This window comes from Felis catus, chromosome B1, assembly GCF_018350175.1.
Source record: "Felis catus isolate Fca126 chromosome B1, F.catus_Fca126_mat1.0, whole genome shotgun sequence".
NCBI lineage: Eukaryota > Metazoa > Chordata > Mammalia > Carnivora > Felidae > Felis > Felis catus.
The window spans coordinates 200,168,648-200,181,573 of record NC_058371.1 but is presented as its reverse complement, the minus strand read 5'-3'; the positions used below and the strand labels follow the sequence as shown (position 1 = coordinate 200,181,573).

Genomic DNA, 12,926 nt, shown 5'->3' with positions numbered 1-12,926 from the left:
GGGCGGGGGCCCTCCAGCATTGTCGATGAACCCTGTCGTTTAAAAATTTAGGAGAATATCATATATGAGATGGGGAATGGAAGGCACTGGATGATTGCAGGGATAGGGCTATGTAAGCACATCATCTGTATGAGTAGCAACTTAAGCGGGCGGATAAACTCAGATTCTCACAGCGGTCACGTAGAAAGATGGCAGTGGGTGATTGCTTTTGTTCTGTTTATTATGATTGTTTTTAAATTTAATGTTTATTTATTTTTGAGAGAGACAGAGTGTGAGCGGGGGAGGGGCAGAGGGAGAGGGAGACACAGAATCCGAAGCAGGGTCCAGGCTCCAAGTTGTCAGTGCAGTGCCCGATGCAGGGCTCGATCCCACCAACCGTGAGCTCGTGACTGGAGCCGAAGCCAGACGCTTAACAGACTGAGCCACCCAGGTGCCTCTGCTCTGTTTATTCCTAAAAAGGAAACTCAGATGCTACCTGGGCAGATAGGATTTCCCTGGTTAAGTGCAGCATGCTCTCAGCATGGGGGAAGGGATTCGTTTAGCCTTCTGTTCACATCGGATGCTCAGCGGAAACGTGGAGAAAGTGGGGTACCGGCCGGGGTGGCTCAGCCAGCTAAGCCGTGATCGTTGGCTCAGGTCATGACCTCCCGGTTCTTGAGTTCAAGCCCTACATCGGGCTCCATGCTGACAGCGTGGAGCCTGCTTGGGGTTCTCCGTGTCCCTTTCTCTCTGCCCCTCCCTAGCTCACTTTCTATCTCTCTCAAAATAAATAAATAAACATTAAAAAAGAAAAAGAAACACAGAGAAAGCACGGATGGCATTGTCTGCAGGTGAGTGGGTTGCTCTTGAGATCTGCTTGTCTAGCAGTTCTTATTACAGGGTCTTGTGCTTACCAGCTGTGTAATCTTGGATGGGTTAATTAGCCTCTCTGAGCCCCAGAGTCTTATCTTTTAAAGGAGGACAATATGACCTTTCTCAGGAGTGTCTTACTGCCTGACCCAAAAAGAGAGATCTTTTCTCGGTCTTTGTCAGGTCAGGATGGGCCTGCCCTCTGTACTGTCGTGTCCTCCTAGCAGTCTGAGTTGGCATCTGTTTTCACAGTTGGAAGGGCATGAGTTCCACTTGGCCCTTCATCTGCCACTAATTTGTGCAAGTGTCCTTCCTTCTGTGGGCTCAGCGTCCTCAGAAATGTGCTCAATTGATTGAGTTACTTGTTCCTTAAACATTTGCAGAAGGCTACTGGGTACCAGACCCAGGGGGTGTATCTCAGGGTTTACAAACATGGGTCAGCTTGCAGAGGTGGTGGTCCCTGTGTTGAACAAGCTGACAGCCAAGGAAAGAAAGCTGACGAGGGCAGGTAGTTTTCTAGGATGCCCACAGCCATGACGGGACCATCAGAAGGGTGTGGATAAGGCACTCAAGGGTTTGTGGGCATCCGAGAGGGCCTCTGTCATGGGTACGTGGGGATCTGGGGATGAAAGAGAATGGAAAAGGTTATTCCAAGGCTCAGAGACTTGTGATTTTTAGAGTAGATTTCTGGTTTGAGGCTTGACTGAAAATACTCTTTTCTAGCTCAGAAATACCTCCCGAAGCCCAAAACAGACAGTGTCGTCATCCAAAGACCTTTGCATTCAGAGTCCTGGCCTGTTCCCGAGGCTGAGTGGCCAGCACAGAACACGGCTAGACCGGATTCACCAAAGGTGAGAGGACGTCAGTCATCTAATTTCCTCGATAAACTTTTGTTTTTATCAAGACTGTAACACACATAAGGAAAATGGCACAAATTGTAAGTGTACAGATCAATGAATTATCATGGAGTGACACCCCAAAAGCCATCACCAGGTTGAGAACTAGAAAAGCGACCAGCACCACAGAAACCTCTTGGTTTCCCTTCCTAGTCTCTATCTATTATCTACCATTTAATTTGTGGTTTTGGTCAAGTCATGTGTTCTGTGTCTGGTTATTTTTCCCTGAGTGCTAGACATCATGAGTCAAAACCTAAAGATATAATCTGGGGTTCTGCCTCATAGTGTATTGTCTTCATCCAGAGCACGCTTCCTTTTGCTTGTGACAGGTGGCTAGGCCGGGCTCAGGCCATTCCTCACATCATAACCTGGTTCAGAGATGGTTTCAGCACTTACGAGTTCTGTTTTCCTTCCCTTTCACTCTCACTCCTTGGGCATAGCCTTTGGCGTCCTGACCAGAAGACTGTAGTGTTTATCAGCATCTTTTGCCCATGGCCCTTGTCAGTCCCATGAGGCTGGGAAAAGCCTTGCTTAGCCTTCTGCATCACAACTGCCACTGTTACCGTAGGCTCTCACCTGGAGGGAAGTATGGCCGCCACGGCCATGCCAATGGCTCCCGGCTTCTCTCCTGTTTTCAGCTTTAGTCCCTCAGATCCCGCCCGTCTCCGTAGCTCTCAGATGGTTTAAATACAAGGTGTGCTCTGTTCTGTCCAGCTTTTCTAGTATTTACCAGAGGTTCAGTCCAAAATGTCCTAACCAAGTGGAGCCACAGCAGCCCCCTCTTTTCTCAGAGAGAACATATTTTACTGATGAGATGTGAAGTCTGACGGGCTTGAGTTCAAATCGCAACTGTAACTCAGCATGATGTTGGGCAGAGGACTTACTGTGTCTGTGTCTCTGCTTCCTTGTGTGTAACGTGGGGATGATACTTCCAACTGCTAGTACGATCACAAAATCAGGTAAACAGGGCTGAATAAGTATGTGAACAAGAGAGATGCTCAGGAGAAGAAGAAAGTCGCCATTACTCAGGAGGAATCTGATCTTATTCTTAGCATTTCATCTCAGCCTATTGGTGATTTCCTTCCACCTGTCATTCATGTGGCATGTCTCCTGCCTCCATGATTACATTAATTTTTTTATCTAAAAAATGGAGACAGTATTTACCTCTTAGAATTGTTAGGACAGTTCAATGAAAGCACACACATAACATGCTTGCTATACTGCTTGGTACACGAGAGGTGGTCAATAAGTGACAGCTATTGTTACTGGCCTTCATTTATTTTTAAAATTTCATTTATTTATTTTTGAGAGAGAGAGAGAGAGAGAGAGAGAGAAAGCAAGTGGGGGGAGGGGCAGAGAGAGAGAATCCCAAGCAGGCTCCACACTGTCAGCACAGAGCTGATGCGGGGCTCGATCTCTCGAACCGTGAGATCGTGACCTGAGCCGAAATCAAACGTTGGATGCTTAACCAACTGAGCCACCCAGGCGCCCCTATTGGTGACCTTCTTAAACATTTTTTTCCCCTGACTGGTGACTTTAATTTTAAATTACTCGTCTACAGGTTTATTACCTAAGAATGAGTACTTTTTTTGTTTTTTTGTTTTTTTCCTAGCTTTGATCTTTTCCTAGGAAAATTTCCTCTGACTTTTGACCTTTGGCCTGGCTTATCCCAAGCAATAGAAGGCATTCTAGAAAAAGGAAACAGTACCCGCAAAGACAGAGGGGTCAATGCTCCTCAGGTGTCAGGGGCATTGCGGGCAGTTGAACTTGGCTGTGGCAGGGAGTAAGAAGGTGTAGAGAGGGGTCTTAGAGATCCCAGTGATGATGTTAAAATTTTTTTAATGTTTTGTTTATTTATTTATTCATTTTTGAAGGACACACAGAGAGAGTGTGTGTGTGTAAGCAGGGGAGGGACAGAGAGAGAGAGGGAGACACAGAATCCAAAGCAGGCTCCAGACTCCGAGCTGTCAGCACACAGCCTGACGTGGGGCTCGAACCCATGAACTGTGAGATCATGACCTGAGCTGAAGTCGGATGTTTAACCAACTGAGCCACCCAGGTGCCCCCTGGTGATGATGATGATGAGAGTAACAGTGGGAAAGAAGCCCCCCGCCCCCTTCCTGAATGCCTGCTCGCCGTGTGCAATGCACTGGCTCTGCCAGTCCTCACGAGGGGCTTACAAAATAGGTATCAGAATTTGCCCCCTTTACCTGTGAGAAAAGACGAGGCGCAGAGGAGGTACATAGCCGACCCTGGGTCACGCAGTTCATAGGCAGCAGAGCTGGGGTCCCACCCAGGCAGCCTGGCTCTGGAGCTGGGGCTCGGCCGCTGCGTGGCCAGACGGTGAGAAGCCTTCACGGGAGGGATGGGAACAGTCTCTCCTGCCCCCTGCACGGCCCAGTCTGGAGTTCAGGGTGAGAAAAACGCCGCGAGGGCGTGCGCTAGGTGGTGCTGGCCAGAAACTTGAGGAAACGGGCAGAGCATAAACTGAATGAATGAATGAATGAATGAATGAACCAGAAGGTGCTCCAAGTTTCCGGATTGTTCTTTAACTGTCTTCAGAGTCATTGCCATGCACATCGAATGCCACCATTAAACACGCTTCCTCCATTGGACGCAGTGACAAATCCGCGGGATGTTGGCCTGACTCTGCAGCGGGATGATGGGATGTCGGTACAGGCATTTTTGTTCCCCTGCTTTGCGAGCACCTGGCCCACAGGGGGCCCCCTCAAGGGCCTGTGCGATGCAGAATCAGAGCGAGGGGCTGGTGGGCTCTTTCTCTAGAAGGTCACGGGGCACCTGGTTCCCCCCCCCCCCCCCCCGCCCCACGCAGGCTGCATCCTGCTCCGCTGTGCAGGGCGTCAAGAAGCAGAGAGCCCATTGCCTTGTGGGACAACAGATTGCGAGCCATAGATCCGGGCTGGCTCGAGGGAAAAGGGCTTCCTGTGATGAAAATGAGTTTGTTAAATAACTACACTAGGGGATCAGTGACCTAGCAGCAAAACGAGGTCATTGTTGAAGGGCAGTAGCTAAATTTGTCACATGTCACAATTCTATTGTTTTATGGTTGAGCTTAGAGAAAAGAAAAAAGAAAGAAAGCAGGGAGGGCCTGGAAATACACGCAAATATCCCAAGAAGGCTGGTAAACCTTTGGTGATGGAGGCAATATCTGTCCCTGTGTCACAGACTGGTCATGCCACTGCCCCACTGAAGACCCTTCATCTGTCCTGTGTGTGACAGCCGGCTGTAGGGGTGAACGGTGCAGGCCCAGGGGTTGAGCGACCTGGGCTCAAATCCTGCCTCTGCCTCCTGTTAGCTGTGGGGCCATAGGCAAGTCACTTAACCTCTCTGGGCCTCTGTTTCTTCATCTGTACAATGACGTAATAATCCTAGTTGCCTCTTTGGGTTAAAGACGGAATGAATCAATATGTATACATTGCTTAGCATGATACCCGGCACATCATAGGAGCTCCAGAAATGTTCGCTGCCATAGGCTAAACCGTAGGAGATATCGTACTACCTTCTCGCAACAGAATCTGCGGTTTCATGAGGTTTAAACTATTATCATCGACAAGCGCAGATTCCTTAAGTTGCTGGTTGCACGTTACTCTACGTGCAATGACCTTCAGCTTTTAACAGCAGAATCCTGCTCCTTCTCGAAAGTCTGGCTCAGACACCGCCTCCTCCAGGAGGCCTTCCTGCCCTTCAGTGTACGGTCAGTGCTCCCCTCCCGGGTGCTCCACTGGCGGGTGCGTGGGCCTCTCTTCCGGCACTGATTCGGCAGCGGACCTGCACGTTTTTTGGCCTGCCTGTGCCGCTGAGGGGGGAGCACCCTGGAGGAGGGGCTGGTCCAGGCGGGGCACACGGGCCAGCGCCCGATGACCGGCATTTCCTCTCCTTCCTGGCTGTGCCTTTCTCGGCCATCAGTGGAACTGCGTGTGCCACGCCACCCACTGGTCACGGCCTCCCGAGGGCATGGGAGAAGTTTGCTCCCTTCTGCCCGTCTGAGTGCTGAGGCCCTCTGCCAGAGGACTGAGCAGAGACATAAGTAGGACTGACACAGCCCAGCATGGGGATCCTTCCTTCCGTCATTTGCGGGGAAGGTGCTCGATAACTGTGGATGCTGGGCATGGAGGGCTGACATGCGTATGATAGGGGAGGGTGGAGCTCCAGAAAGAGTGGGTGGGGCTTTGAGGGCAGGTGGGCCTGGGCTCAGCAGCTGCATAGATTTAGGTGAGCTATTTAGGGTCTCTGAAACAGGCACCTGTTTCCCCATCGGTCATGCGGGCCTGATGACAGCCTGGTGGGAGGGCTCGGTGGAAACAGGTGAACCGGCTCAGTGACAAGAGCCGTGGGCGGTGCCCGGCATGAGGTCGGCAGCCAGTCGACATCGATTGCCGTTTGATGGGACACTCGCCATCTCTCGTCCCTGCAAACAAGAAACGTCCCCGCTCTATGGGGACACCATCAGTGATTGTCCTGGCAGACACCTGCTGGATGACGTGGTGAGGGCCGCCCCCCGGCCCCTGTTCCTCCCCCGCCGCACCGTGAAGGCATCGTGTGCCTCGCTGAGCTGTATAGGAGGACGTGAGCGGTGCAGGGGGAGCACTCGTGCCGGGCACACAAAGCCTCCGCAAATGTTCCTTCCTGTTGCCGTCTCTTCCCTGGATAAGTGTGGGATGAGGGGGCTTTTACGAGCTTGGAGAGGCAGAGACCATTTCATTCTGCTCTTGCCTCTAGCTTCCCCCGCCCTCAGGGCCGACGCCTGGTCCCGGAGCGTGTCCGTGTCCGGCTGCAGCCGCCGTGGAGCCCGCGTGCCCTGCGCGACGCCCGCGGGGAGAAGGCGGGCTGTCCTGTCCCGTCCTCCGTGCCGATGACCCCCCGCCACCCTCTGAGCTCCTGAGTCCTGCGAGGATCCTGGCTTTCCACAAAGAGCTCACACAAAGCATTCGCAGCAATGCCCAGGTCCATCGATCACCGCTGGAGTTATAAATTTAATAGAAGCGCTCGCGCTCCGGGGCCGTTTCATAGACTCCATAAATATTTGAAGCCGAGCCTTCAGACACGGCTTTAAGGAATTGGTAGCAATCAAAGCCCTCATTCGGTGGCAAGTGGTTTTGCCTCTGGCTGGGGGGTCTGTGCTGCTCGTCGGAGCTTGGGAGAAATACTCAACTGTGCCCGACACATTCCGAGAGCTTTGTCAAGGCAGCAAAGGGAATATTTACCGTACCAAAACTGATTGAAAGACTGGTCCGGTGGTTCTCAACTGGGCGTGATTTTTCCCAACCAGGGAAAAAATTGGCAACGTCTGGAGACATTTTCTATGGTCCTAACTGGGAAGCCGCTCCCGGCATCTAGTGGGTAGAGGCCAGGGATGCTGTTAAACATCCACGATGCACAAGGCAGTGTCCTAGAACACAGGTAATCCAGCCCAGATGTCAACAGCGCCAGGGTTGGGAACCCCTGAACTGGTCTATCAGCTCCTAACATTGACAGCCATGGACACCTGTGTTGTTATTTTCCTGCCCTTGGGGCCCCTCCCCGTGTGTGAAAAGAGTTTTGTCTACTACATGAAATGTTTGATTTAAGTAATTATATATTTTACATGTTAAGGCATTAAAACCCATCGGAACCTTCTAATAAGGCCCATTCGTTCAACCAACATTTGTTGGCATCCAGCGAATGGCAGGAAGTATAATGTGAGGGGGAGGGAGGTGAGCCAACTCTGGTCCCTGCCTCAGGTTGCTCACGGGGCAATGGGAGACACACGTATGAACCATGCACCATGTAGCTCGTTAAAAGTGCTGTGAGTTGTGGTGACACGAAGGTAAAGGCCCTTTCTGCCCGGCCTCGGAAAATGGAGGTCATTCAGGAGGGGATGGCTGAGCAGAGCCCCTGGGCCCACTGAGGTGTTCCACACACAGGTGAGGTAGGGAAGGGTGTTGCAGTCAAAGGGAACAGCACGTGCAAAGGCCCCGAGGCATGGAACTGAACTTTGTGCGTGTCATTAAAGATGTGTGCAAAGCAGCCCCTGGGCCAGCCAGCTACGAGGGGTTCCTGCCTCATCCCATCCTGCACTCCTCTCTTTCCTCCTGAGAATAGGACTTACGCCCTGACCTGGGTGTAGGACTCAGGAGTGAAGAAAATGCATCTATCCTGAGGGCAAGCCGCCCAACAAAAGAATCAAGGGGCCTTGCACCACTCATGCCCAGATCCTGTCCCCGGGCTCACCCATCAGAGACACCATCTCTGCCTCTGGGAAGGGACTGGTGAAGGGTTGAGGGAAAGGTCAGAGTTACCTGCCCGGTTCCGTTCCCCCCTGGAATGTCTTATCACTTTGGGCCAAGGAGGTATCGGGACCAGAGACCTGGGGCTCCCAGGGCAGCAGGCCAACGTGTAGATTGTACTTTAATGCGGTTTTACTTTAAATATTGGCAAGTGCAGGGAGGTCCCATCTACCCTTCCGCTGGCCTCCCGTAACGTTCACATCTTATACACCTGACCACGTGGCAGTGACAGAAACCAACGGATTTATTTTGAGGGAACCCGGGGGAGCCATTGATTCGTAAGAAAAGTGGGGCCATCGAGCCAGCGACAACACCCTGAGCTGCCGCCACCGTGATGAACCCAAGGGGCTGCGTGATGGGTCATCACATCCATCCACCTGTCCTTGCGCTGATTTGCCAACGGACCCACCCATCCGTTTGTTCAGTGCGCATTCAGCGCTAACTGCCATGTGAGGCCAGGTTCCGGGAAGCAGGAACAAAGAAGATGCGGTCGGTCCGTATCCCCCAGGACCTCCTGGCAACCGTGCGTCCCCATCAGGGGCTCAAGGAACCCCCGATGTTGGAAAACACTGTTGTAATTACTGCCATTCCGGCCACCAACGCCAGCCACGGAATTGCCAGCTGTGTGGCGTCCTATACAGCTGGTCCCTCACGTCGGTGTGGGACCTCTCTTTGGGCCCTTTCTCCACCTTTATTTTGGGACAACGCCGTCAGCTTTGGGCACTGGTACTACGAGGAAGAGGAGGGATGAGCCAGGTGAGGCCGGGCAACAGCCAGCCGAACCTCACTGCTAAGCCGGCCGGATGCTCTCGAGGCCACCCCTGATCTCCAGGACGATCCCCCCGGGTTCGGGGGTCCTGCCGCCTGTCACATGAGCGCTCCACCTCCCGCTTCTCATAGGCTGGGCCTCGGCGGAGAGGCGACTGGGGAAAATCCATTAAAGGAAGCCAAGGCAATCTTTGTAGCATAACACGGTGATTCCTTAATAAATCATCTTCCGAAGCCAGAAACCACTTATTAACCAGCCTGGGGCTGGCACTTCTGTCGCCTCAAGCCGGGTCGTTGCTTGGGGCTGTGACTCCCTGGGGGTGCATTTGCGATGGCGGATGAAGGACTCTGGCATTTTCTTCACCTCCACCGTAGACCCCAGCCCCGGGAAGGGGCCACCCCCTCGCCGGGCCCGATGTGGCCAGCGCCCAGTCTGGTCAGATGCCCCCGGGGTGGAGGCTGCACCAGCTGGGGCGGCAGAGTGGGGTCAGGCAGGAACCCGGCACACAGAAGCTGGGGTCAGGCTGCCCCCCACACCGGGAACCGCACTGTGAGTGACCCGAGGCCTCCGGGGAGTGACCAGATGGACCGGCCCGGCTGCCGCGGCAGAAAACAATTTGTCAGAGGGCTGTCCATAAGCAGCCACGGTGACCTTCTTTGGGACTGCCTGCCCAGGCTCTGCAGAACGGAAGCCCTGAGCCCGAGCGAGGTAATGCACTCCCCCCACCCCTCACTCCTGCAAAAGGGCCCCACCCGGGCTCTTAAGCAAATCAGATGAGAGTGTTGGCCTGGCCCGTGGCCAAGCTGCAGGGAATGTTAAGTGCGTGTCTCTCCCGGCCGCCTGATTCATTGTCCTGCCCTCCGGGGAGGCATTTTCCTCTAGTAGAAGAGGTTCTGCTCAGCAGACACTTCCTGGGGCACCTGCTGGGGCGGGTGAAGGGCCGGGAGCTGGGTCACAGGGGCCTCGTTCCAGGCTTCCATCCTTCAGGCCCCTGGCGGGCAGATGTGCGGGCGGACCAAGACCTCCTGGCATGGGCCAGGTGCAGCGGGGGTAACGGGGGTAACGCCGGGCCCGGGGGCACAGAGCCGCTTAAGCAGCGAAGGGTCAGCGAGGACTTCCTGGAGGAAGTGCCAACTGTGACGGGTCCTGGAGATGAGCAGGGGTCAGCCCCGGTGGGAGGCGGCAGCCACGTGTGCAAAGGCCTGGGGTGCAGTCGGGGGGCGGGTAGGAAGCAGGGTGGACCTACTTGTCTTTCTGTAATCCTGGGGTCGAAGTTGCCAGACGGAAGGTGCTGCCTTTTTCTGCAATCGTGCTGTGATTCTCTCGTTTTATTGAACATATGCATTTGGTAGAAGTAAGACATCTTCATTCTTCAAAATCTGGAAGGCGCAGAAGTGTGCACAGGACTAGCTTCTTCCTTTTCCTCTCCCTTCCCCAGGGGCCAACAGGTCCCAGTTTCTTTTTTCTTTTTTTAAGTTTATTTATTTTTTGGGGGGGCATGATCGGAGGAGGGGCAGAGAGGGAGGGAGAGAGAATCCCAAGCAGGCTGTGAGCTGTCAGCTCAGAGCCCAGCGGGGCTTGAACCCACAAACCGTGAGATCATGACCTGAGCCGACATAAAGAGTCGGACGCTTAACCGGCTGAGCCCCCCAGGCGCCCCGAGGTGCCAAGGAGGGATTTCTTACGAATCCCTCTGGAGATGCTGGCGTGCTATAAGCGGTGGCCCCGGGGACACGCACATCTGTGCCCCGAGGGAGGCGCTCCGTACCGTCCTGCCCCCGGGGCCTTTCCATCGACGCTATCTTGGTGTCTGTGCTGCATCAGAACATATGTTTCGCCTTCGTGTTTCAACAGTTGCGTTGTTTTCCATGTGTGGTTTCTACCCGTCCTCTTTCAACGGACGTCTGCGTCGTTTGTGATCTGTTGCCGTTCAAGCCGGTGCCGTGGTGCAAATGCTCGCACATACACCTGGCTCGAAGCACAGCCTACTGTCCGCCCCCCTCCCCACCCCGGGGAGGTCCCACTTGCAAGGCTTGGGGGTCCTGGTTGCCCGCAGCCCTGCCATGTTTTTCCAATTCAGCATCTACCTTCCAGCCCCTACTGTGTGCCCGGCGTGGTTGGAGGTGGTGAGCTAGACAGAGGGGGCCCTTGCCCTCACCGGGGAGCTCCTGAGTGGGGACATGAGAGTTTGTAAGCAGGTGTTTCCTTCCTGACCCAGTGAGGGACCGTCTGGGTTTCCGTCCTGCAGACGTTCACAGCCTGGGTGGGATGCGATGTGTGGTGGGAGTGACCTCAGGGCTGGGGAGCTGGGATCTGGACACCGGGGACAGATGACGACAAGGCAGCAGGCAGCTAGAGGCAGCGGGGAGCAGAGAAGGTGGCGTTCGGTCTGAGCCATGAGGGGCGATACGGTCCCCAGAGCAGAGGTGGTGGCCTGGGTGGGGCCGGCAGGAAGGGACCTAGGGTTTCTGAGCCACGCTGTGCACTGGGCTCCGTGCTCGGTGGCTGGCACCCCAGGTCCCAGGGTCGACGCCCGGCAGGGGCCTAGGAAGCCGGAGGTGGCCGGAGGGCCCCAGGCAGACGACCCCACGCAGCAGGTGGTGCCGACACCTGCATCCACAGCCCCGGAGGCTGGGTTTCCTCCTGTAAAAAGGAAGTGGCATCACTCCGAACACAGTCTCACCGTGCCGGAGCCTTGCCCGGGTCTGATGTCTGTGACACACGCCCCGTCCCTGCGCGTCCCTCTTTCCCTCCCTTTTTTGCTGGCGCTCAGGAGCTCGGCCCACACCCTGCTTCAGCTCACTTCTCTGTGCCTCAGTTTTCTCGTCTGTCAAATGGGGATGCCTGCCTCCCAGGGAGGGTCTGAGGGACCAGTGAGTTCACACGCCCCGAGCGCTGAGAAAAGGCCCTCGAGCACCGTGGCGAGTTCGGACGCCCGTCCGATGTGTTGTCTCTGCACCGGATTTTTGAAAACCAGAAAGGATGAGAGTCCTGGGAGGCAGAGCAGGAGAGAGGCGGCCTGGTGACGCGGCCCAGCCAGTGCTCAGGACCGAAAGCTGATTGGGGCCAAAGAGACCGGAATGCGGTCTCACTGCCGCTTGGGCCCCGCGTGTGGTGACGCAGCCGAGCTTTCCGGGGCCGCAGCAGACCGGCTTGTAAATTTAGTCCCGAAAGCGGCCACCCGGTCCCCGGGGGCTGAGGCCTTGCACTGGCCCTCGCCACCGCAGTGCGAAGCGGTGCACCCCCTCCGGGGGCTCTGGGCCTTTCTATTGCTCTGTCTTCCCAGAGAGCGGGGGGTCTCCTTGCCGGGATCCTTCCGGAGACGGCCAGGGGCAGCTGACTTCCTTCCATTTCCTGGAAGTCCCTGTTTATTTATCTGGAAGAGTGCTCACTTCTGCTGCTCGAGTGTGTCCTTTTTCTTCCTTTGGACCCTTTTAAAACTAACAAATCTGACATGGGCCGTAGAAGCTTAGAGAGAGAGAGAGAGAGAGAGAGAGAGAGCTAGTCTACTCGCGCCACAACCCCGGCTCTGCTCCCTGGCAACCGCATGACCTTGAGCAAGCTACTTAACCTCTCTGTGCCTCTGTCTCCTTCCCCGGAAAAGGATGCAAATAACAGAATCCACCTCAGGGAGTGTATTCTGGAAGGACTGGGTAGAGGCTAGGAGCCTGATCCTTAGCTGTTGGCGGTATTGATGGTTTCCTAAAGCACAGCCTGTCGGCACCCCTTCACCTAGAAAGCCAGCAGCCGCTGTCAGGCGGAGGAAGCACTTCACCAACCAAGAACTTACTGTGTGGCGTGTGAAATGAGTTCCCGGGCTCCCCCTTCCCCCTTCGAGCCCGTGGGAGCAGCTCCGTGATGGATCAGGGCCGGCTCCAGCCTCGAGTTCTGCTTGCCTGCCAGCCGCGGCCTCTCTGTATGGCCTCGGGCAAGTTTAGCGCCTCTGGGCCTCAGTGTTCTTATCTGTAAAATGGGGACACTTACACTTACAAAGTCCAGGGTCCCCTCACTGTGTAAGCTATGATGATTTCTGCTGTCATTAAATTCGTCACCTGCGCAAGTCAGGGGACAGCGTCAAGCTGCCCGTTGCGGGAGTCAACAGCACACAGCGCCCCTGATCCGTCG

General features: G+C 54.8%; 1 protein-coding gene across 1 annotated transcript in view; it reads left to right on the top strand.

Moving 5' to 3' along the window:
• CB1H4orf50 (chromosome B1 C4orf50 homolog) overlaps positions 1-12,926 on the top strand; it is a 112,161-nt gene that overhangs the window by 41,692 nt on the left and 57,543 nt on the right. The window contains exons 11-12 of the mRNA XM_023253326.2: positions 1,573-1,700; positions 6,486-9,509. Of these exons, the coding sequence (XP_023109094.2) occupies positions 1,573-1,700; positions 6,486-6,737 (380 nt within the window). The 3' untranslated portion in view covers positions 6,738-9,509. The remainder of the gene's footprint in view (positions 1-1,572; positions 1,701-6,485; positions 9,510-12,926) is intronic.